At 35.0% G+C, this 26820-nt stretch overlaps 1 protein-coding gene across 4 annotated transcripts in view; it reads left to right on the forward strand.

The window, feature by feature from the left end:
• The window catches only part of KYNU (kynureninase), a 124119-nt gene that overhangs the window by 58233 nt on the left and 39066 nt on the right, over positions 1 to 26820 (forward strand). For all 4 annotated transcript variants that reach the window (XM_045782606.2, XM_087859550.1, XM_045782592.2 and 1 more), the window contains 6 exons: positions 364 to 425; positions 1972 to 2043; positions 3212 to 3286; positions 5603 to 5749; positions 23572 to 23670; positions 24453 to 24526. In XM_045782606.2, coding sequence (XP_045638562.1) covers positions 364 to 425; positions 1972 to 2043; positions 3212 to 3286; positions 5603 to 5749; positions 23572 to 23670; positions 24453 to 24526 — 529 coding nt within the window. The remainder of the gene's footprint in view (positions 1 to 363; positions 426 to 1971; positions 2044 to 3211; positions 3287 to 5602; positions 5750 to 23571; positions 23671 to 24452; positions 24527 to 26820) is intronic.

Raw genomic sequence — 26820 nt, forward strand, 5'->3', positions numbered from 1 at the left:
GCTTTCTTTTGAGATACACTTAAACCACAAAAATGTACTCTGTGGGAATTTGGCAAACTACCTGATAATAGGATAAATCATTTTTAGTTTACAGGAAAAAGCAAATGCTTCATTATTTTGTTGCTATTATTTACTATATTAAAAAGCAAGTATAATTTTAGCTAGCTGTGTGCATGTGGGACTAGATATCGTTTGATAAAATAAGTCAAGTGGGAAAACTTCCATTTCTTTGTGATGACACATCAGATATGTCCTTATCTCTAAAAGCATTAAGGATGAAGGACTGAAGTCTCCCTACTTTGTTTTTCCAAGTAACTTCAGCACTAATAGAAAAATCTAAATTATGATATGTTTACTTCACAGGAGCCAATGAGAAAGAAATAGCCCTAATGAATGGTTTGACTGTTAATTTACATCTTCTACTGGTAAGTATCCTTTCCCACCAATGTTTAGTATACACTCATTTGTAGAATCTGACATTTTTCTATCTTTAATTCATGAGCGTCTGGTGGTTTACTTATTTAAAAATAAGTTGTGTGGTTATTTTCATTTTTACCAGGAAATGCTGGATAGAAAGGCTTCTTCATAATCATGGGAGAGTTGACTCTTGCAAAGAGCTTTAGAATAATGAATGGTTCTTATCTCAGAACATAAGGAATAGAAGTCACAGTGGGTTAAAAGCAAAACTGCTTGCAAGCACACAAAACAATGATGTACAAATGCCAGCAAACACGGAGCTTTTCAGAGAGAGTTTTCCAGTAAGCTGGACTTCAGCAGGGTGGGACTCAGGATCAGTTATGTCCTTATAATTTTGAGGGAGTAGGTTAAAAAAGAATTAGAAAGTAGAACTAAACTGGAGAATAGGGATCTAATACCTTAAATGAGTTAGTGTATTTAAAGTGCTTCCTACTTCCTAAGTACTTCATAAATACGTATATCTTAAAATGTCAAATATATTCTTGATTTGGAATATGGTGCCTGTAGTAACTGCTTGATGCTTTGAAAAAAATTTATTTCATTTTAAAGTGAGTTTTTGGAAGCATGTCTACTGACCAAAGCACACAATGACTGTATTAATATGAAGAAATGATTGTTAAATATCTAAGGGAACACATTCATGGAGTATGTTAAACATGGTTGTAAATAGCATTGTTTTAAGTTCAGACACCTCAGGTGTTGATTCCTAGATAAGTTACTTAATGTCTGACTGTGGACAAGATTTCTACATCTTCATTTTCTCCCTTGTAAAAATGAGGACAAGAATACTTACTTGATAGGTATTATACAAGGGTGAAATGTAACAATATGTGAAAATTGCTTTGGCACGCTGACCAGTGATCAACACTGAGTCAGCCGTAGCGATCGTTTCATTGTTACTGTTGTCAGTCAGTGGTTATTCTCTAGGAACTGTCGGGGTGGGCGGGGGGGAGGAAGGTCTCCCCTGAACAAATGAACTACTCCTCCCTGGTGCCTCTAGAAATGTCAGATGTTTCATGTTAGGGTTGAAGCCATTTCACTTGGACCTAAAATAAAATCCCATAAAATAATAAGGCAGAGGAAATACTATGTACCAGAAAACAAATCGGCTCTATGAGATAAATCAATATAAATAAAGTTTATATAGAACATGATATTTCAGTCTTATAATAGAGAAATTACCATTAAAGGCATTGGGAAGATAACCTTTCAATTAAAATTTAAGTAAAGTTTGAGAATTTGTTTTTATCTCATTCATGTTGTCTCCCAAATTTGCTTTTCCATTGATAAATGTAATGAGCCAATACCTTCTTTTATTTTATAATTCATTAGAAATAAGGCTAATTGGAAAAGGAACCCTTGACAGACACCTAGATGTGTAATTGAGTCATGCCTCTAAAATGCTGGAGATTATAAAATGAAAGTATGGTATAAACTGAACAAATGTATAAATCGTGTACTAATGCTTTTCTCAATAAATCCATTTCATTGCAGTTATCCTTTTTTAAGCCTACACCAAAACGGTATAAAATTCTTCTGGAAGCCAAAGCCTTTCCTTCAGATCATGTAAGGATTCTTCAAATTATATTTATATTCTTTCTCCTCTTCCTAGAGGAGCACACCATTTGCCTGTGTTGAATAGTTTATTCTCTAGTCTTTTCCATGTAACCTTACAATAAATAGATCTGTCAAATGCTTTTGATTAGGCATTTTAAAAATATAGATTGTAGCTTTATTTCTTTTGTTCAAGTAAAACGTGTTAAGGGAGGAAAGATTGAATAGGAACATTGATTTATTAGTCTTTTTAAAAACATTGAGCGAACCGCTGGTTTAAATCAAGTGCAGTTATAAATGTTTTATTAATTCTTGTTTATGTTTTATTTTATGAAATCAAATCAATACATATACCCAGTGCTTAACCCTTTGGCTACATAGAATAGGGATAAAACTTCTATTTGTCCATAGCATGCTAGCATAATTACGGGTGCTTTATTATTGAAAAAATATTTTTTAGGGATTAAAAATATCTCTTGTGGTTCATTAAATCTTGCTTCTTTAAGAAATGTGATTGTTCCAGACATAGACATGGATAAAAGAATATTGCATATTTCAGTTTTAGAGTTAGAAATTTGATTTGTCTTTCTATTATCACTATTAACTGTTATAATATACATCTTGTAATTTTAAGTCATTTAATTATATCCAAATTAATAGCCAGTACTTTACTAAAAAGGATCAAAACCCTAATATTGAGAAAAAATTCAGGGTCCTATAATTTCCTGCTCCCATTCATAACTTGTATTCTCAGTGAAGGGAACTTTCTGATGTTTGTTCCTTTTACTAGCTTACTCTTTTTAGGGTAAGTGCTTCCTATAAGTTAGTTCAAGTGCAGTAAGTCCACACTACTGACTCTGGTTACTCTGTAAACTCTGGTTTTGACTTAAAGTTGGGTGATTTAATATCTTCTACAAATCTCATAGAACTCCCTAAAGTCTAGATGACCCCCATGCTTCCATCCATTTCTAAAATACAGTGTTTCAAGGAATGTTCAGATTCCTGCATATAAATTATATTAAGCAGTTCTTTTCTGGTGTATTCTGTTCAGTCACTTTTAATCTTGACCTTAGATTTAAAGTAATAATATGCTTTTATTGTTATTTTATTATCTCTTCGGAGTTATTTCAATGTACTTCTGTGAATTGGACTTGATTTAATAAACATTCTTCTTTTCCAGTATGCTATTGAGTCCCAGCTTCAACTTCATGGACTTAACATTGAGAAAAGTATGCGGATAATAAAGCCAAGAGAGGTATATGAGAAAGAGAAATAAATACTATGTTCCTATTTAGTATTGATTTTTTCCTTCATTTTCCTCAAAAGTTTATTATCTCCATTACTTCAATGGAACTTTCAAGAAAGTATAAAAGACTTAATACTTCTGTTACTGCTAGCTTATTTTACTTAAAATGGAGAATTAGCTCAAAAACATATTTATTTTTATTTTTCAAGGGATAGTCACATTACAAGCAAACTCTTTTCCTATGAATACCACTGGAATTTGCCATACTCTTCAGTGGGGTGGAAAAGGATGACAAATTGCATATCTCATTTTCAGTTTCAAATACCATTGCCTTTGGATGCCTTTAAAATATTTGTTGAAACTGAATGATGCCTATCTTTTATACCTCTTTTTAATCTAAGTATCAAGTGTTTTCCTTTGTGCTTGGATGGGGTGGGGGTGTAGAAAGGGATGTGGTGTAGTGGAAACAGCTTGGGCTTTCGTACCTGGCTAACACACCCACAGAAATCCCAGGCCCACCAACTTACTGGGTAAGGGACTTTGAGAAAGTTACTTTATCTCTCTGAGATTCCTTCATATTTAAGCAGGTAACAAACGAAACATCTAATCAGTCCTGACATGTTCAAGACCTCAAATACTGTGCACTTTACATTAATAGAGATGTAAGGCCAAGTTGTACAGACTTTGACATATAAACCCTGCAGCTTGTATAATTTGGCACCAAGAGATCCACACAGAATATATTGTGGGTTTCACAAATGATGCTCCCAGGCTGTTAAGCCAATGTTTGAACAATGACTTCTTTCAACCCAAAATACTTTGAGAAATTAAAATCTACTCCATTTAGTTCTTTGCCGACATACAAGCAATTAATGGAATAGAAAGTTCTCATACCTGTGACAGGATATCTATTTCATACATCATATATAAATTGCTAATTTCCAGCAAAAATGAAGATAGCCACTAATTTATCAGAAGTTTTAATGTTGAAAGAGGTAAGTGTTGTGGAACCTCATGAGTTAATCATAATCTTGGGAGCATTCTTCAGCATTACTAGATTAGAGCAGGTCAACATCAGAACCATATTCTACCATTAAGAAAGACATTTCTTATTTGCTTTATACTGATTCTTTAAATAAATAATTAGTGTGCATAATACTTTATCTTATTCTCTTTGAAATGATTGGTGGACAAATCATTTTAGATTCTTTTAAGAAAAAAAAGAGTTCTGGATTACCATGTTATTTATTTTACTTAGAATTTGTCTTAGAATTACTGAAATCCTTCTCTTTGCATATAAAATAGACATCAGTTAACAATTTAGAGATCTCAGTATCGGTACTGTTTTTATAGATTTCAATTCTGTAAAGAAGTTCCTAACTTCTAGTAGAAACTGAAATATGTGTTATATTTGTGATATATATGTGTCTGACATGGGACACAGTAATTGATAAATAGCGAGAATTACCAAAAATTAAAAATAACTGGAGGAAATTTTTGAATACCTTAATGAACTTCCCCCAAATACTAATGCAGTTAATGATGCTTTGACCTAAAAAATTATGTCAGATTTAGCACTGGAGAAAATTAATAAAAGCTTTATAAATGGATAAGAATGATAGAATACAAGTAGATACTTTGTATTTAGCTGATTTCTTTTTGTTCAAGTTGTTTGCAAGACCAAATCTAAATTCACTCAGAATTTCCAATAAGTAACCTATTGTTAGTCTTAGCTGGGAGAAGTGGAAAAAAACTAACCTTGATACTATTAAGTTTTATTGGTATTTCTCTTCATTTTTGGAGCTTGATCTTTAGATCAGTGTGGAGGAGAGTTTACTCTTAAGATAACAGAAAATATTGGTTAGCTTATACTCAGATAAAAGATGTGTATCTTTTATCCTGGAAAACAATGTGATAGGTTGATAAATGAAGTAATTTCCAAGAAAATTTTGCCATTTACTATTTCATGGACTACTTGTACTTTCTGTTATTTTACTGGATGGAAGTAAGGAGAAAACAGTTTGTGGGGATGCAAATAGTAAAGACTAATTGAAAAACTGAAGAGTAAAGCAAGCAAGTAGGGTTTTGCAAGACTTAACTTTATAAACTTTGTTGTACCTTTTTGTTATCATTTCTTACAATAACAAAAAGGCATGCTGAAATGCTGCTCTCTTGCGAGAATTTTGAAAGCCATTAATCTGAAAAAAATCGTCTTTGATTTTTCTTACGTGGGCAAGAGCTCAAGGTGAATTTTACACTGGGAAATATGAAGTGACAAATTTGTTGTTGTGGATTGGATGTAACTTGTGCCTGACTCAACTTCAGGGCGAAGAAACACTGAGAATAGAGGATATCCTTGAAGTAATTGAGGAGGAAGGAGACTCAATTGCAGTGATCCTGTTCGGTGGGCTGCATTTTTACAGTGGACAGCTCTTTAATATACCTGCCATCACAAGAGCTGGACAAGCAAAGGTAGGCACATCATTTTCTCCTTCCCACCTTGCCCCAAACATCACTCTACTGAGGAGTGCCCTAACTGCACTTCTGACAAAGTAACCTTTGTGTGTGTCTGTGTAAAATTATTTAAAGAGTAAAAAAAAAACCAAAAACACAAAACCAGTAAGCCTTACATTAAAAAAAAAAAAAATCTGTACCCTTTCGCATTAGGCATCTCTATTTAAACCTTTTTCTGTCACTTCTGTTGCCTCACTTTCTCACTGCCATCTGCTGTCCCAAAGTTTGCCTCTAATCAGCAAGATAGGTGAGCTTCCTGCAAGGTGATGTCATTGGTACTGAGTTAGTCCATCAGCAGGCACGAGATATAATACTTCGGATAATAACTGCATATGCTAGGACTCTTAGAAACACAGCTCTGGGACTTTGTCGTATTATAGCTCATTCTAAATGTAATTCAGTTCTCACCGAAACTTAGGTGCTTGAAGAAAGGGAGATGCGGAATAAAGTTAACAGAAGATTGAGTTCTACATGGTGTACTTTTAAAAAGCCACTTTGTTCTTAAGACTCTTGAGAAATTATGATCCTGCCAGTAACGAGAGTTTTTCCCTACATATTACCAAGTTACACATATATTGTTTACTATTTTGAAATTATGTCTCTCTATGTATGTTTGTAAAAAAAAATGTGTTTTTAGTCTTTGTTTGCCTGAAAAAAAAAGAAATCAGAGGAACAATATTCAACAGCTACAATTTGTATTTAAAATCCTTAAATAACAGTTCTATTTGATTCAGCAATGAAATTAATGCATTTAAAAAGGTGACAATCGAATTTTATTCTGAACATTAATAAGTTACGGGATTAATACATGTGTGAGATCTAGTTAATATATTCAGTTATTGAAGCTAATGTATAGAACTAATGAAAAGAAATTTAGCACCGTTATCAGCAGTCTCTAGGAATTTTCAACCACGACTTCCAACTGGTTTGATGGATAACTGTGAAAAGTGGTGCATTACAAAAGATATAAAGATAATGTCTTCTTAATTTAGGCATGAAATGTTAAACACCAAAATAAAGGGAGGTCAATAAAAAATTATATTTTAAAATGATATGCAAGTAATCAGCAGTCCCTGATCCCCTTAGTATACATGCATGTCTCATTAACCTTCATTGAAGTGAGACAGGAAGATAAGAACGACCATGGGTTTTGGAATTACAGTCTGAGGTTTAAATCTTGGCTAAGTCATTTAATTATTACATGATCTCGGGCAAGTTACCTGACTTTTCTGAGCCTCTTTCACAAGTGTTAATTTGGGATAGCTGTACCCACTTCATAAATTCAGTGTTGAGAAGGAAGAATATAAAATATCCGCTGTGTTGAACACATTCTGCTGTTTAGTGAAGGATCCCTCACACCTTTTACCGTCATCAACAAATACGAAGCTACGGAAAGTGGCTCAGATACACATTTTCTTTTGTTTCCCATTGAAAAGTGAAATGAATTTGTTTACTTAGGTGCTATATTTAATTCTCATTCCTAACTACTTTGCTAAACCATTCTCTGAGTATTTTGTAGGCTTTCTTTTACTTAAAAAGTATAATAAATGCCTACCATGTGAAATGCTCATTGAGCTTGCAGTCAAATGAAGGTAGGAATGCGCAGTTCCATCTCAGTGTAACTGCACAGAAGTGACGGATACTATGGGAGTGAAGTGGTGATTGGGTGGACTTCAATTTATCCATTATCAGAATTATTCTAACACTCATTTATACTCTTGCTAGACAATTTCCCCATTCCCAGTGGAGGTTGAGAGAAGTTATTTAAAATGTAGACTTACATAGCTCTCTTGGGTGGTCTATGAAGATAAAGCTGAAGAGAAAGGCAAAGAGAAAATTAAAGGTGTCAATCGAAAAAGAAATTCTAGGGGAAAAAAGGCACAAAAAATCACTGTTAGAAATGGCTAAATAAGATAAAAGAAAAAAAAAGGAAAGTTTCTGGAAATGAAGTATGGCAGGAACCAAAAGATACTGGGATGTAGCAAGGAAAGTCAACAAGAATAGTTTTTATTTCATAATCGTGTGAAAGGCAAGTGGGGACAGGAATTTTGAAAAAACGTATTAATTAAATAAATGCATGTATACCAAAAAGAGCACAAATCATAAATAAGTGGCTTGATGAATTATTTTGAACCCTTAGAGCCATCACTGACATCAAGAAACTCCTAGAACATTTATACTACTCAGGATCCTCAATTGTGCCTTCTCTCAAATACTGTGACTTCCCCTCCAAACATATCACTCCTGACCTCTAGCCATATATATTAACTTTGTCCATCTATAAATGTGTAAATAATGTGCTCTTTTATATCTGTTTTATTGTCTCACTATTATGTTTCTGAGATTCTTTCATGTAGTTTGTAGCAATAATTTTGTGGGGGCTTTTGTAGCAGTACTTGTTTTTCTTCTTATTTCAGTATATCATTTTAGTATATGAAATAGACCACAGTTTATTTTTTTTTCCATTCTAATCAGATAGATATTTGAGGTTTATTTCCATTTGAGGGCTATTGCAGTAAGTGCTATTCTGTACACTCTGAGACATTTTTTTAGGTAAGCATTCACATGATTTCTGTTACATATAAACTTAGGATTGGAAATCTTGGAAATAAGGTGTACATATGCTTAATCCTAATCAATTATACCAACTTCCCAAAGGGTCGTACCAATTTGGTACATACTCCCATCAGCATGTATGAGAATGTCTGTTGCTCCACATCCTCACCAATAGCCAATCTAATTAGTTTGTAACGGTAATGCATTGTAGTTCTAATTTGCACTTCCCTGACTATTGATGAGGTTGGGATCTTTCAAATGTGTTTTTGCCTTCTGAGTGTCTTAAGAAATGCTTGTTCAAGTGTCTTGCCCTGTTTGCATTTGGCTTTCTGTCTGTCGTTATTTGGCTATAGGTGGTATAGAACTGGATTTTGAAGCATAGAAAAAATACAAGATTTCCAGGGATTGTCTAAAAAGAAAAATTAATAAATTAATCAAAAGAAAAGCTTTGATTCATGTAATGAATTTCAGATGCCGAGGCTTTTCTTAAGTGAGAAGGCCTGAGATGGTGACAAGTGGGCCAGGCCAGTGAAAATTAAACATAACATCAGGTTATAAGGGAGGGCAAGCATATGAAAAGAGACGTTAGTTTGAAGATACATTTTCATTTTTTTGTCTTTGAAGTCTTTGAATGTCTTTGAAGCCATTTATTTTATTTTATTGGCCAACCTGCTATTTCAGAACTCTGCCTCACCTCCCTATGTCTAAATTTGTCATATTCTATTAACTTGGTTCTACTAATCATTTCTTCTTTCTACACCCACTGAATATCGTTGCTCCTCATTGTCCTTTGAATTACTATCCCTAAAAATTTTAACCACTGCCAAGAGTGAAAGCTACAGGGTACTCCCACATTCAAAAATGGTTATTTATGTTCTTCTCCCTATTAACACCTGGAAATCCTATATCCACTCTGGCATCAGTATGCTCTAGTTTTGTCTCCCCCTAAAATGACCCTAATGTTTCCTGCCACCACACTTCTGGACCTTTAGACTCAATTCTGACACTTTCCTCTTTTTTGCCTTTTCTACCAGTCACTTCTTAATTCCACCCTCACGGCTTTGGTCTTTTCTTTAATGCTCCTGAATCAATTATGAAGTTTTTAAGCTTTAAAAACAAAATCCCAGTGAGAAATTAGCCAAAAATTGGAATTTCTTTTTCTCACCATGAGAGATTGGAGTTAGGAGGCTGCTGGGATGCACTAGGCAGTTGAGGAATGTCTGAGTGGCATCTCCAGGGTTCTCTTGGTTTTTTCTCAGGCTTCTCACATCGTGGTCACAAGACAGTTGTCCTAAATCCAGATATCACAATTCTATTTAAGGCACAGGGAAGGAGGGAGAAGTAGCAGTGCAGCTTCATCTGTCCGTTTCAATCCAAAGCGCAAAATTATTCCCAGAAAAAGCTAGCAGATTCCTGCTTATGATTCATTGCCTTCTGAAGTGGTAGCTTCAAAAGAGCATAAGTAAAGAAATTTTTAACCTTTATAGCATTATAGCAGAGACAGGCTAAGAAGAGTTTGGTTAACCAACCCACAGTATTCTTTACATTTTCCATTTCCCCCCTATGGGGCATCAATGTTTCTAACTTATTTCCTCTTTCCTCTTCCATCACTTCCTAATTTTTCATTTTCCCCCTTTTTTCTTACCTTCTTCTGTTATTTCTTTCCTGCTTTATATATTATTTTCCACCTCATTTCACAAAACATTTGAAAACGATTCGCAGGAAATTGATTAGACAACATAATGAAATACAAAGGGAGAGAATAAAGGGAAAATCCCTGGGTCACCTGGAGAAATGAATGGACTCACCATAGATTACAATTTCTCAACTTGAATTAAGATAAGAAATAGGTAACAAATAGACATTATTTTCAGTGGAAAGTCTTGGTGTATTAGGTAGACTAGGTCTTGGTAACTAATTCATAAAGCCATAAATGCTTTCATTGTGATACATGTTTATTGTTCATGTACAGCCAGGAATCTACTTTCTCCCATGAAATTATCCAGGTTTTCAGTGATTCAAGTTTGTGTCCTATGTCTTTCAATACCCTGGATCCTTTGTCTCATTCAGCCAAAGGAACGGGATAAAAGGATGAAAAGGGACATACTAACTTCTTATTTTTTTAAAGATTTTATTTATTTATTTGAGAAAGAAAGAGCATGAGTGGGAGGGCAGAGGGAGAAGGAGACTCCTCACTGAGCAGGGTCCCTGATGCCAGCCTTGATTCCAGGATCCTGGGATCATGACTTGAGCTGAAGGCAGACCCTGAAGCAACTGAGCCACTCAAGCACCCATAACTTCTTAAAAGCATTAACTTAACCATGGCAAAACTTACTTCCACTCATATTCCATTGACTAACACAGGGACAATCCTGGGAAATGAAGTATATTTGTGCACTCAAGAATAATAGCTGTTAGTTTCGCCACACCTTTGCTTTGCTGATGGAGTAGAATACTTATTCTGAGATGCAGTGTAGCATTTGCATTAATAAAAAGTTCACATGGTGGAGACAGGAGTCAGACCTGGTCTTGAATCCATGTCTCTCCCTTAGTTTCTAGTATACTTCGGCTTAATTCACTGTGACTTCATTTCTCCACCAATAAGTGGGGAAAATAAGAGTGCCTGTCCTAGGAGAATTAAACAAATACTATTCCTAAAACAAGTAGTATTTAGAGCTTTGTAAGTAATCAGTAAATGTTAGCAATTACCAATATATGAGAAAAAGACATACTGGAATATCCAATGTACCAGAAAAAGAAATAATGGATTCTTAGGCACAAAGTGAAACATTCAGAACTGTAAACTAAAGACTGTCACTGGACATTTCATACTAGAATATAAAAGAAAACAATAATCTAAATATCATGGTTAAGACTCGAGATTAGATTGAACTTTTAAAAAGTTGAGTGATGGACTAATGAAAATTTTAATAATCTTATCCCTAAAAGAACTCAGTGCCAATGGGTTATACTCCACCTTTCTTCTTCAATGCCATGTAAAATGGCCTACAGCACACTGGAACTTGTGGGGCCTGGCAGACAGTGAGTAACAAATATTGGCTGAATCAATGAATGATTGATGCCCTTATTTATCACTTTTTTTTTTTACACCATTTTACTGTACCTGGATGCATGCTGGCATGTTAGTTTTCTTGTAGCCTACTGAACACTGAAATGCAAAGAATATCTTAAAAAAAGACTCAATTTTGCAAATCTGCATTTTGTTTTATTAGCTTCTACATTTTCATGTGTAACTCTCCACTGAGTATGAATATAAGCATCTCTTAGGCCCAACCATAAACTGCCTAAATTATTAATAATTAATAATCACAATTATAGCTCAGTTTGAATAAAAAAGAATGAATTCTGGATCCAGAATAATGTCAAGACAAAAGAAGGAATATGAGTAAAAATATCATTTTAAGAAAGCCATCTGTAGTTTTAACAACATTTAGAAAATCTGAAGTATCTAAGCAATCCTCATATATAAATGGTCACCGCACCAAACCATCAATTTGTCTTTAGGGAAGGCCTAAATTCTTACTAAAGATAATTTTGAGATTCTTGTAGGAGTCAAAAATGATTGATCAGGGGCACCTGGGTGTCACAGTCTTTAGGCGTCTGCCTTCAGCTCAGGGTGCAGTCCTGGCGTTCTGGGATCGAGCCCCACATCAGGCTCCCCTGCTGAGAGCCTGCTTGTTCCTCTCCCACTCCCCCTGCTTGTGTTCCCTCTCTCACTGCCTCTCTCTCTCTCTCTGTCAAATAAATAAATAAAAATCTTTAAAAAATGATTGATCAAGCCTCAAAGTCCACAGAAAGTTTGGCTGAGATGTTTCTAGTGTTGGAGTTTGGGAGTCAACTCTGTAAGGACTATGACAATAGAGTAAGATCAAGAAAACAAGTGGTGCCTGGGTGGCTCAGTCAGTTAAGCATTCCCTTCTCAGGGCATGATCCCAGAGTTCTGGCATCAGGCTCCCTCCTTTCTCATCAGGGAGCCTGCTCCCTGCTCTCCCTCTGCTCCTCCCCACCACTCATGCTCTCTCTCTCTCACTTACTCTCTGAAATAAATAAAATATTTAAGAAAAAAAAAAACAGTACTTGCATGGGATTTGAGTAGTGGATCAGCTGGGAAAAATTAGTAGCAAATACATTTGTATATAACTGTAATATAAATTGGCATGTTGTATGAATTTTTTTTTAAAAGATCTTATTTATTTGACAGAGACACACAGCAAGAGGGAACACAAGCAGGGGGAGTGGGAGAGGGAGAAGCAGACTTCTGCCTAGCGGGGGAGCAGGGAGCCTGATGTGGGGCTCGATCCCAGAATGCTGGGATCAGGGCCTGAGCTGAAGGCAGATGCTTAACGACTGAGCTACCCAGGCGCCCCTGTATGAATTTTTATACATAAAAATTAACCTTTTCTAAAAAGGTTAATATAAGAACTTTCAATATGAAGTAATCTTTACTAGAAATTGTAATGAGTACAGTTACTAAAGTCACTGCCAGTTCACCCAATAGGATCTTCTCATTAGTGCATAAAAAGAATCATGTCTCTCTACTCCCTATAGTAGAATGACATGTGTTTGATTTTTCATTTATTCTTTTTATCAGTAAATATTTTAGTAAATTATAATAATGGAGATCCAAATAAGAACACCTAATTTAGCCTGGAATGTCAAAATGACCTTTAAAAAAAAAAAAGATTGATTTATTTGAGAGAGAGAGTGAGTGAGTGAGTGAGCACACAGAAGGAGAGGGGGAGGGAGAAGCAGACTCCCCACTGAGCAGGGAGTACAATATGGGTCTTGATCTCAAGACCCTGGGATCATGATCTGAGCCAAAGGCAGACACTTAACCCAACCAACTGGCCACCTTAGGCAACCCTCAAAGTGACCTCTTTAGAAAAGATGAGACCTGAGCCAATTCTAGAATTAGAGGTAGGAGTTAACCAGGTAAAATCCCCTCCAGGTGCCTACCTGTGCGGTAGGAACATTCTAGACAGCTAAAAACAAAACAAAACAAAACAAAAAAACCCTGACTGGATTACAAGAAAGCAAATATTTTAGTATAATTTAATTGTAGAAAAGATTGTATAATTTGACAGTTAGAAAAGGTATGACAAGAAAAGAATCTAAAAGGCAGACAAAAGTAAAGAAGGGCTTACTAAGCTGTATTACACATCTTGAGCTTCTCCCTAAAGACCCGCAGAGAGCCACTGAAAGCTTTTAGGCAGTAAAGAAACTGCATTTTGTCTTAATTTTAAGAAGAAATTTTCTGCCTACAGGAATGAGTAGGAATGGGATAAAAGTGGGCAGAAGTTAGGAAGCAATTGCAGTTGCTCTGCAAGAATTGAAAAGTCTCTGTCATGATACAGTTCAGCATGGGGAGACCAGATAACAGATTTATCTCATTTTACATGAAACATTTTTTTTCTGATCTCTCATAGAAATCATTTTTATTTAACTTTATTATATCAGTCATGTTAAAGACAAGTTTTATATAAATATCAGAAATTAAGCATCTATCCTGAGCTCTGGGGGTTTCACCCAGATTTAGCTATTCATAGAATTCAAGGATAAAAAAAAGACCATAGGTGTAGTTAAGTAGACACAGAGATAGAGAAAAGGGAAAAAAATGACCTGGGATTTAGAGAAAATGCCCCATCAGCTAAACATCCTTTACTTTGAGAATAATGAGGGATTATTCTATTCAAAAATATACATCTGTAGTCTTAAATTCATCCCGGTTGGATCGTGGAATCAATAAATCAGAATATGTTGGTAAGGAGCAGTACCCAAGAATCTACAACTTTTGAGCTGTTTCTAAGAAATTTTCATCAGATGTTTTATTTTATTTAAGCTTTTCAGTAGGTGGACCATGTGAGAAAGACTGATTAATTCTTAATAAAAGAGGAATTTCGGATGAAGATGTTATTTTGGAATTGCCGATCTGGCAAAAGCAAGCCTCCCTATTGCCAGTCATGATTGTTGATTCTCTAATCACTCTCATCAGGGCCATGATACATAACTATTTCTCCAGATCTAGCTTCATCCAAACCAATGGCTCCCCAAATGAAATATTACACTTAGAGGTTTTTTTGTTTTTTGTTCATTTTGTAGATGATTTTTAAAAATACTTCAGTCGTCTTAAGATCCAGGCTACTTTCTCCAATATCCTATTTTTCATACCACTTGATTAGTCAAAGGAAGGGGAATGTAAGTCTTTGTTAAACTGATAAATGAAAGTGTTCCAACATGAAATATATAGATTAGTTCTAATGTATTCACTAACCACTGTAAGAATGGAAAGGTAGTTTTGTGCCTCATGGCAATGAAAGTGGAATTTCAAAATATCCTTAAGCAGAAAAAGAAAAAAAAAACAAATAGAATGAGAGAGATTTCTCTTAATGTCCTCTTTCATGATGCCCTTCTTTAATGAGTTAAATTATTTATGCAGACAAGATTAGGAATATCAAACTTCAGTTGAGGTCAAGAGAAAATGTTGATAATCTTAGCAAATTATCTTAAGTAAGGTGGTGAACAAACAAGATTACTGTCATATTGTCTATAAAATAAACTTTGAGAAGAAATTTAAGAGTGATGTCTTCAAGAATTATCCTGTAGACTCCTTTGCAATATTAAGTTAAGTACATATGTCAATTTAAATACATAAGTAAATCTGGTTGAGAAATTTGCTGTGTAAATTGAAACAGTTGTCACTAGAACATATCTTATGAAAAATGGGGCTCTCTTTCAATATAGGTATTATTACCTTGTGATGGATAAATTAAAGAGTTTCTTTAAATTCACTTTGTAACAGGACAAGCAGATAAAAAGAGAAAAGTAAATTTTAAAAGTCACACATTTGCGAAGTCAACTGCCCATGTTTGGTAATGCTGTGACTAGATCTATGTATCTCCTATTGCCCTGCCTCATGTTTATCTCACATGATGACTACTGTTCTTTTGCCATTTGTGGGATAAAGTCCAAATCACTTGACCCTTTATGATTTTGCATATACTTAAATTATCTGTATCATATTTGCCTCTGTTCTCCTTCACAGAACTTGTTTCAGCAAAACCAAATGTTTCTTACATTTCCTGCCCAAATTTCATACTTCCTGTCTCCATGGCCTTTATTCTTAGCCTTCTCTCCTGTTAGAATTTCCACATGTGAAGATTCTGTTCCTCCAGCTTAACCACTACGTGCTTCTCTAGCCCTTTTTCTATATGCAAACATGGCATATTTAAAAATACAGTTATCACATGCCAACAATGAAAAATACAGACATTTTATATAAAAATTCCTAGTTTCAGATATCTTCTGAAAAATTAGAAGGTTGACAATACTGGATCATCATTCCTGTAGAATGAGTGGCAAGGCTGGCTAACAGCGCTGCCCATTTAATGGGATTTGAGCTCTTCAACACAACTCCCATCTGTACCTGGCACTGAAGCAGTGACAGCTGGCATGTATATGCATGTTTACATTACAAGAAAGGGTAAAGTGAAGTATTTCTTACAGGCCCAACTATACACTTCTTGACTAACTCCTGTAAAAAAAATGAGTGTGCAATCCTTGACCTTCATCATCAAGATTTTCTTGCTCCTGTGTCAGGCTAAATCATCTTTCTGTTGTTATTTTCATAGCATGATGGAAAATGTATTATTGGCCACCTTTTTGGCACTGTCTTACAGTTATTTCTGTGCCTATCTTAAGTCTCATATTTAGGAAGCTTATGTCAGAAGAGTACTCAATGACTTATTGAGGGTGGACCCTGTAAACTTCACAGATATATGCTAGTGTTTTGCACATAATCACTTACCTTTAAACACATACCTGTTTGGCCAGTGAATGAATAAGTGTGTGCTTATCAGCAGGAGTGGATCAGGCTAATTTTATGGATCACATACTGCATAAAAAGCAAGACTGTATCCCCATTTAAATAGAAAATTTGGAAGAGTTATTTATAATGGATGGGTATTCTAAAAATCAAAGCATGATTTGTAAATTTTGAGTTTTTTCAAATTCCATTTCTGTTCTTTGACACACTTAGGACACGCAGACTGCTCCGTTAAATCATTAAATATTAAATGAGCTAAATTAAGCTTGAAAAATTACCTTGAGCTATTTTTCCCATCTTGGTATCTAAAATAAATCAAACAAACTACTTTGTGTGAGGTCCTTGCCAGCTGGAGAAAGACTCCAGAAGAGACCAGTACTACTCAGTTTGTTTTATTTTTTCCTTTTAGTTTTATACTTACTTCTGACAATAAATAGAGATGACAATCACTGTTTCTTTTCTGGTAAAAGAAATAGCCGAAATTTACTCTTGAAAGCACACTCTTTGTTACAGTAAGACATTTTCACCTGCAAATTCACAACACTTAAGAGTCCCAAGATCTTTTTGCCTTTTCTGCCTCCTAAATCCTTCACTTTCTCTCGACATAGCTATTGGCTCTGTCTCAAATCTTCTTAACTAACACATTATTCTTCATTAACAAAGTGCTCCCATGTTCCCCACCTCCTATTTCTCATCTCCAGATTTGTCAGTTGCATCAATATCTACTTGAAGAAAGTCCAGTGAAAAGGATGAGTCTAAGTTTCTACAATAGTGCTTTACATAAATGTGAATAATAATAGGTACTGTTGGGGAGGAAAAATTTCCTCTATCCTTCAGAATTCTTCTGGCTGGTCTAACAATTAAGTTAACATGAGACAGGTTAACAGGAAAAAATCACATTCGATTTTTTACATATGGGAACCCCACATGCATGAGAAAGAGGTTCAAAGAGAAAAGTAAAGTGAGGTATATATCCCGTCCATAGCTAAGGAACTGGATAGAAGCCTGGTGCTTCGAAGGGGAGGAGGCAATTCACAGTGTAATAGGAAGAACAAATGATATTTAAATGTTTGCCCTGACATACAAATAGGTCATTCCGATAAAATTTATCTCTGGTAATAACTCCTATTCTGAGAGAGACCTCCAATTTAGATTCTCCTAGGTAGTTAAGGGGGGGGGGGTAAAAATTCCTCTTAAGCTTGCAGTCTTGATTGCCTTTGGCTCAAAATAATCCAAATGCCAAAGTGGCATAATCTGGGGACACATGTTCAGAACTCTTTCATATGAAATAAATGAGGAGCATATTTGAAGAACCTAATAAATTTAGGCTAGATGAAACACTTTCAGAATAAAAATTCACTCTGAAGTATTTACAGAGATAGTTAGGCACCTCTTACAGAGATCTCTACTGAATATTATCAGTAAGATTATTATCATTTTAACTTAGCATCTATGTATGCTTTTGAATCACAGCACTTGAATGAATTTTGGAAAGTTAAGTGCTTCGAGACTGTGTCAGGAAAACCTACCAGCTTTCATCATCATCTTCATTCCCACATTCCTCTGTAATTATGAACTTCTTTGGGGAATCCTAAGATCAGAGCTAACTGGCTCACCTGTTATTGTTAATCCACCATTGGTTCTTACTGTCTATATAGGGTTGACCAGCACACAAACATAAACACTCAATCACTCACTCACATATGCTCCTGGAACTTTTTTTTTTTTTTTTTTTTGTCTGTTCACTTGCCCCAAACTTTCCCATCAGTTTTTCTTTTTAAGGTAATATTGTCCAGATTTACAGCACTGCAGTTCTTTGTTTCCTATGGCTTTTATACCAAACCAGGAATGATATTGACAATATTTAAAGACCTGATTGGTATGTTGTTAAAGCTGTAGTTTCCACAAACATCCATGGGAAGGTCATATTCTCATTACTAGTATACATTACTAGCCTCGAAGGTACTTACAGACATGTGCAATTTACCCACCATGATGCCCGTGCCACTGCCAAGGGCATCCGCTGGTGCTCGGACATGCACTATACAGGGAATATGCAGAGACTGGTATGTACGAATGGCCACAGGCTAGCTGGTGGGCACCTCCTGCAGGTATCTCCCAGGGATCATGGGACCTACAACCATGGGTGATTATTCAAGTGGCTCAGGACAAATGTTCTTTACTTACCTTAAATATATTACGTTGGCAATTACATGAGCATACCAATAATACCTGCTGACTACCAACTCTGTATACCCACAAATATCTTATTTTGTATAATTACCCTCTTCACACCAAATCTGCTACTTACTGATGGTCTTCATAATTTATAGGATTTTATTGGTGAAGAAGAAACAAACTAGTGTCAGTCTACAGTCAATCTATCTGAATGAATCTATAAAGTTGTCAGGAAAAAATTAACCTGTATTATTCCATGTTTTATTTTAATAGACAAATAATCAAATTTGAGAGACAGTAAGCTACTCCTTCACCTGGAAATCCTGAGATTTAATAAAAATCTATTGAAATAGATTATGCACAGCCCCTGTGCATATTATTCCACTGGTTAGAAAAATGTTAGTATTGTGCTAGTAGGACGGCAAGGGAAAAACACACATGATATTCCTTGTTTTATTGAGGGATTTTTAACATACTTTTGACTACTAATAATTTTCCGAGAAACTTCATTTTAAAATACACCAAGTCTGAATAAGTTGTTTATACCATAAAATAGCAACAGGAACAAAGGGCCTCAAATAATCTTTAAAATTTAATATCAGTTTAGAGAATTTTTATTGAAATTTTATGACTTTTTTTTACTTATTTATTCAACAATTTAAGTTGATATTATGTAAATGTAGTAGACAATAAGACTGGAAAATTGCTGCAAGAGATCTATGCAAACAGGGCCATCAATGAGATAGAAGACAGAGTTTGACAAAAGAATCTTTCATAGAAGTTACCTTATTATCAAAACCTGAGCTACCCACGCAAAGTGAGGAGGGAAAGAATACCCCGAGACAGAGAAAGGTTTTTGCAAATGGAGGTAGGTAAGGGGCACCTGAGACATGAAAACGGGAAAAGACCAGGTCATAAAGATCTTTAAAAGCCATACGGAGGAAAGTGAGTTACATTCTGAGGCTAATGGGGGTTCTCGGAAGGGACACAAGGAGTCTTACACTCAAGTGTGATTTAGCGAGCTCATTGGAGGAAGGCAGGCTGGAAGTATTCAGAATCGTTTGAAGATTATACTGCAGTGGTCTGGGGATTGACTACAAAGTGAGGCGGCCTGGTAGCAGACCACTGCTGTGCTTGTACGTGGTTGTGTCATGATTGTGAGCTCTTGTGGATAATTTTAATACAAATCTATTGAAAAATACTTGACTTTCATTTTAAAAATTGCATGAAGTAGACACTCAGATGTGGAGTTTCTGTTTTCACCTATTCCTGTTGTTTTTCTACCTACTCTTAAGAGGTAAAATAATGAAAATATTAACTTGATGACTGTTGGAGAGGCTTTGGAGAAGTGTTAGTTTTTCCTTTATTTTTAAGATGCTGCCATCTAGTGAAACTTCTGTAAAATCAGTTTGTGGTGATCTCATTCAAGTTTGTCTTCTGGTCCTTTTCTCAGAACAGTTACATTTTAGTAATTTATATTTCTAGCCATCCATGGGGAAAGATTTGCCCATACATTAAAACATACTGTAAGGGCTTCAAGTGATTTTTTTATGTGGTACCACAGATGTGACTACAGGACTTTTAATAATGGGATACGGTAGGTTGAAGTTTCATGGTTTCTTCATTGTGCCATCCTTACAAATAATTGATAATAAAATAAAAATGCTGCCTTTCTATTCCTTAAGATTTCTAAGCTGAGTTTTAAAAACAGATAAAGAAAAACTTGAGTCATAAATATTGTTTCGCAAAAAACAAACATCATTGCCTTTATTAGAAATATTGGCAAGAACAAAAGAGGATTTTAAATCCAGGACTTTTATATTTTTTCCAAATTGAATTTCAAAATTAAGATATATCTTAAAATACAAGCAAATCTCTGTGTGTGTGTTTACTGAAGCTAAACATTAGCCTGCAAACCCAGATTTTGATCAACTCTAAATCTTAATAGAGATTAATTCTATTACTTTTCTATGACTCTCAAACCTTACATTAGCATGAAACATCTGTCATATTTTTATGGCATGTATTGATAATTTTTTTTTCTGTGAGAAACAAAGTATGAATTCATCCCCCCCCCCCAAAAGAAACAAAATCATATAGGTGGTACCGGTAAGAACTTTTTCTTCTATGAGATACTTCTGTGAGTAAGGTTTCTAATTGACTCTTCAGTATATTGAGATTTCTTTATGACACTAATGCTCTTTCAGGGGTCAGCCAATCTTTTCTCTAATGGTCAAGGTAGGAAATATTTTTGGTTTTGTGACCCATATGGTCTCTTTTGAAACTACTCAAAAGTCATCATAGACAATATTTAAACAAATGAGAGTAGTTTTGTTCAAATACAACTGTATTAATTAAAAACAGGTCATAGTTTACATCCCCCTGTAATAGCAGTGTGAGGTTAGTTATTCTTTTTTTTTTTTTTAAGATTTTATTTATTTATTTGACAGAGATAGAGACAGCCAGCAAGAGAGGGAACACAAGCAGGGGGAGTGGGAGAGGAAGAAGCAGGCTCATAGCAGAGGAGCCTCATGCGGGGCTCGATCCCACATAGCCGGGATGACGCCCTGAGCCGAAGGCAGATGCTTAACCGCTGTGCCACCCAGGTGCCCCAAGGTTAGTTATTCTTAAGAGGTATTAGAACAATCTAAAATTGGTCCCTCTGCGATTACTTACTTCAAAAATTTCAATCAATAGATGTGTTTCTTAAAAGTTGCAGGAAATTCAAAATTTTGAATATGTGATTATTATATATGCACTTAGTAAGCTAAAAATAGAAAAGCTCACAAGTAAAACATTGTTGCAAAATGAACTGTCACCCCCATTTAATGATCATGGGTTTTTTTTTAATTCATGTTTATGTACAAAATTGTCTTAATACGGAATGAATCACTATACTCTCGAAGTAAAACTTTTAACATTTTGATTTATAGAAAGTTAAACGTTTTAATGGTAAGCCATGAAAGTGAGAAGTTCCTACTTGGGTACAATTTGGGTAATTATTTATTGCTACAGGTTGTCCTTCTGGGAACTTAATGGAAAGAGGCTAGTTTCTAAAACAGTGAATTCTACTAGGCAGACATATAAAACACTTGGATCATGTAAACAAGTAAATAACTAAGAATAGAGTCAGTAAGAGGCTGTTAGCATCTCAAGTCAGTGTATAGGGAGAACACAGTGTACAGTCATAAACAGCATCATTTTTATTTGGTCATTTTTCTGTCAGCTGATCTAGGCAATACTTAGTCGTAGAGATCCTGCTAGTCTCAACTGAATTCACTTACACATCCCTGGCCACCTAAAGAGAGGTGGAGAAAGTAGCTGATCCAAGCTGAGCTCAGGTGAGGGTGACTTTAATCCTAATCCCCATTTCTTTCATCTTCCTTCTGAGCCAGCAGGTTGGCTAAGCATGTCCTTGTTACAGAAATGGCAGAGGGCAAGTGAGAGCAAGCCTAATCTAATCACGCAAGTCCTTTGGAGTCTCTGCTTGTATTACATGTGCTAACATTCCATTGGTCAAAATAAGTCACCTGGCTAATCTCAGGGGCAGAGAATTGTATCCTGTCCACAGTGGGAAGAACTGAAAAATTACATAGCAAAGGAAATGGATACAAGGAAAGACAAAGAATGGGAAATATTAGGGCAATTTACCATAGCTTGTATATACTTGAATTAAATTAAATATGGGGAGGATGTGGGGTTTAGTGATAACTGAAAAGTACTGTTAACTTCATCAGGTTAGTAGGATACAGTAATGCAGAGGTTCTCAAACTTTTTAGTAACGAAAACCTTTTACACTCTTAGAAATCACTGAGGACTTCAAAGAGGTTTTGATACTGTGTTTATATCTATATTTACTATATTTGTAACTAAACAAATTCATTCACTTATTTTAGAGCAACAATAACAAACACATTTTAACATAAATGCTATTAGGGAAACAAAGCCATATTTTCTAAAACAAAAAGAATGTTGTATATTTGGCAAATCTCTTTGTTGTTTGGCTTAATAGAAGACAGCTGGTTTTCTTTATCTGCTTCTGTATTCAATCTCTTGCTTCTTTTTTTTCTTCATGAAGCATATGAAGAAAATCAGTCCTCATGCAGATAGTTGGAAAAAGCAGAAGTAGTTTACTGGCTTTTCAGTTTATTGTGAATATTGCTTGGTACTGTACCAGAATTTGACAGGTTGTGGTATGCAGTGTGAAACCAAATTACTGAACTTCTGTACATTGTTACATTAAAATCCATTGTTTGATTTTGCACTTTGAATAGATCTTTTATCCATGCTTGATATGTAACATCAAACATTGGTTGTTTGAAAAATACTGGTTCATTTTTTCCAAATACCTATGTACTTAATTATATATTATTTTAAAAATTATATATTACTACTAAACTCATCAGAAATATCTTTAAGTATTGGGAAATGGTTGTCCTCATAAAAGTGGATACAAATTTTCAAAATCCTAATTTCTCTTGGAAACTACTTTTTTCATGGGCAATGAAGACTATGAGTTGTTTTCCTCGAATTGACAGACTCACTTCATTTTCAGAAGAATGTCTGTCAAACACCCAAGTATGAGTTACTGTTATCTTTCAGCTGTTCTTTGATGCAAAGAAAAAAAAAAGGTTCTCTGTGAAATAAAAGTGGCTAGTTCAGCTTGCAACTCAAATAATTGCATGAGGATGTTATTTTAAGGCAGCCGTCTTCAGAATGTGGTCAGATGTTTTATGCATACTTCCCGCGTTAAACCTTAAACACATAAGAATGAAGGTGTTGAGATTTAAAACAAATTCATCAGTTTTACAGCTTTCTCAAGGAGATTCGTAAATGACACTGTCTTGCTATTTCCCCCTGCTACTAAATGGTTTTGACCTACAGTGATTACTCATGTGATCTTGCTGCTGCCTTGATTTGTGCTAACATGCCCCAGTTTTCCTGTAGCTGCTTTTGCATTATCGGTGCAAATGTCAACACAGTGAAGAAGGCAAAGGATGTCTTCACATATTACGAAAACTATTTCGACCTGAAAGGATCTTGGAAATGCGCAGTGTTTTGTGGTTCAGACACGTGAACCACTGCACCAAAGGACACTGTATTTATAGTACAGCAGTTTGTCAAAGATTTTCTTAGAGATATTTATACTTAGTATTTCTAATCATTAAGCAAATTTAAAACTTGTTCTTATGTTCTTCCCCAGGGTTGTTTCGTTGGCTTTGATCTAGCACATGCAGTTGGAAATGTTGAACTCCACTTACATGACTGGGGAGTTGATTTTGCCTGCTGGTGCTCCTACAAGGTATAAATTACTTAATATATTTACATCCTTTTATCACACATTGAAATTGATCTAAATGAAAAACTGGAGCAGTGGCCAGTTTCAACTATTTTGAGTTAATGTTCCTCCATTTCTTTCATGACTGCGTTTCTGATTTTAGTTAATTACAAAGACATATGATGTAGTAGTATAAGAATTAATTAAAATCAGGTATTTTCATCCACTGTAGAGTACTTACTCCTTTAATTACTTGGCAGCTACAAAAAAATCAAGAGGTTTGGGGTGGAGGGAAAGCTCCACACTTAGAACTTAATTCAAATTGATTAGGTTCTTAGTTTTTTGTCGGTATGTTGTGAAATGTCTACTATGTAAAGATATTTCTCATGGACTCAACTTGATATTGACATCTGAAGACAATTTAATTGACAGGGATCATGGAATGAAACCAATTTTATTTTAACTTATATGTTTTTAAAATGTGATACTTTTTATTATTTAAATATTTATGTGGCAAATAATTGAAATGAATAAGCTTTAAAATTAGATAGACTTCATTGGAACTCTTATCTATTAGTTGAGGCAAAATTTGGCCACAAAAGTAATAGGTATTTATTCTCAATTAATAATGCTATGTTTGTTTTTTTTCTTTGAATAAGGTGATACAAAATTCTGTTTTATTAGAAAAACTCAAATAATTGCACATTTTGAACTGGTCAAAAGTTGGTTTCATAACAAAGAAGTCAAATGATTTCATTGTTTATTTTTGTCATATGCTCATACAATTTAATTTCTTTTCAATCCAGTATTTAAACTCAGGAGCAGGAGGTCTTGCTGGTGCCTTTGTCCATGAAAAGCATGCCCATACAATTAAACCTGCGTGAGTACCATCTTCAGATTCTTTGGTGATGTATAAATTAATTTGCATTAATAATATGCTAAATTTACATGAGTTCATTAAGGTGCTATCCAATAAGAATCTGGATTGATTATAATTATATCACTGCTCTATTAACAATGATGCACTTTATCAGAAATAAATGCCTTTCAAAGAGTTCAGTTGGTTGAACAAGAAATTTAATCACAAAAAGGGAAGCTTCAATGCTAAAAATGAGTCACTGTAATCATGTAGAGCAGATGGTTTAATGCAAAGAGACGACTTATTTTTGTTCAAAAATTAGACTTCAGAAAATTTCAGATTCTTACATTGATGAATAAATCAAAGGCAACCAGAGCTGTGCCTAATCGAGCCTTAAATGTGGTATGTTATTATTAAAATTACATCTACCTTTAAAGCTAGAAACATTATACGATGGTCTTGTAAGGATTATCTTCTGTCCTAAAAGATTTTATAATCCATGAAAACTGCAGAAGCTGAGCACCGAACAACACAGGCTGACTGCGTAAAAAGCAATACTTTTCTCCTTTATATAACTTTTTCATTTTTTAGAGCAAGTATAAATGCAAATGTAATCTATTAATGCATTTATACATTTTTATTTGACGAGGGAACTTGTAAGTTTGTTTTTATCTGGTATGGAGATACAGAAATAATATTCTGCAAAAGCTCCTTTCATAGTTGTTGTGTCAGAGTATGTGTGGTGAGGAGACTGTCTAGACTCATAATAGGTAATATAATAATGTTTGATTAGTTTTCTGAATCTTCTCAGCCACTGGCTGAGTGGTGTAATCTTTACAAGAATTGAAGCTGAATTAGTAATAAAACTCACATTTCTGAGGTTTTATGCATATAAATCCAAGAAATTTGAGATGATTTGCTACAGTTCATTTAATCGTGTCTAAAATTTCTTCAAGATTTTAAAGTTTTAAAATTAAATAGAGCATTTTCTTTAGACAGGTATTTTGTCAGGCAGACGTCTTCCACAAATACACTGTCAGTACATTAGATCTCCATGTCCCAAATTCTCTGAAAAGAATCTAAAGCATTACTATGTTATAGGAATGCCATGCATATTTTAAAAGGTCTCTTTGTCATTTTTAGCAAACCCCGCTGATAGTGTTTTACCTAGCATAATTGTTTTCCATGTAGACGGTATATAGGATATTGCTTCCTTTGCGTAAGGACTCCTACTCTGACCGTTTCCCACTCTCCAATTGCTTACATTGTAATAGAGGATCTGATGTTTTATATCGACCCAAAGAGAAGCCAGTGGGATGGTTGGGGGATATGTAAATAATCTACACAAATTCTGGAGAATGTAAGGGGTAGTAGTTAAGTTCTGATCTTATAGCATATGTCTATTGCACTTGAGATTTCTTTTATCACTATTTATCCTTCATGGATGAGGAACAGGAGAGGATGAGGGCTTGTAGTGGGCTCATGTGTGCTTTATCTTGTAGAATCCCAACATCCTCTAGGACACAGTATGTGTTACATCTTTGGTCCCAGGAGAAAGAGTATATAGACATCCCAGATTCACGTTACTGCTTGATCACTTGCTGGTATACCCTTCAGGTATACCCTGAAGAATGTTCCATGATCTCTTGATGTTCTAGCCTCTAAATACAGGTAGTATCAGCATCCACCTCATAGGCAATGATTCTGAGAGTCAGATGGGATGGTGCACATGTAAAGTGCTCGGCCAGTGGCATAAGCATTGCAGTGGTTCTTACACGGACGCCAAATGCTTTGTTGCTTCACGTGAACTTGTATGTTAACTGGTAGACTTTGGTCTTGTAGAGATCATTTATCTTAAGTAGAAAACATAACCTCAGAGGTTATGGTTTGTGCCTTTGAGGACATTAAACAGTCCTGTATACCCTACCAAGTTCATTTCAGCAGGCCTTTGAGAAACTACCATGGAAGTATCCATTCCTTGAATTCTCTCTTGTACAGGCCTTGTCATCTTACTGGTTCCTCATTAACTAATGAATTGAATGAGATCTTTATGCATCTTTGTTTCATATTTGTATGAGAGCCAAGCTTTTAAATTTTTTTGAAACCTGTTGTTGGCATTTTAACTATCTGGCTTTGGAGACTGACAAGACTCAAATCAGGCTTGACTCACGAAGCCCTCTTCACAGAAAACCCCATTTGGCGGTGGTGGTTTGTTTGTTGTTAAAGCTTTTTATATCACGCGGGAATGACTAATTCCAGTGGTGCCAAATCCTACTCAATAGTGGAATGTAACTGCTATTGATTTAACAAACTTT

This window comes from Ursus americanus, chromosome 1 (assembly GCF_024610735.1).
Source record: "Ursus americanus isolate L20-20 chromosome 1, mUrsAme1.1.p, whole genome shotgun sequence".
In the NCBI taxonomy this organism is placed as follows: domain Eukaryota; kingdom Metazoa; phylum Chordata; class Mammalia; order Carnivora; family Ursidae; genus Ursus; species Ursus americanus.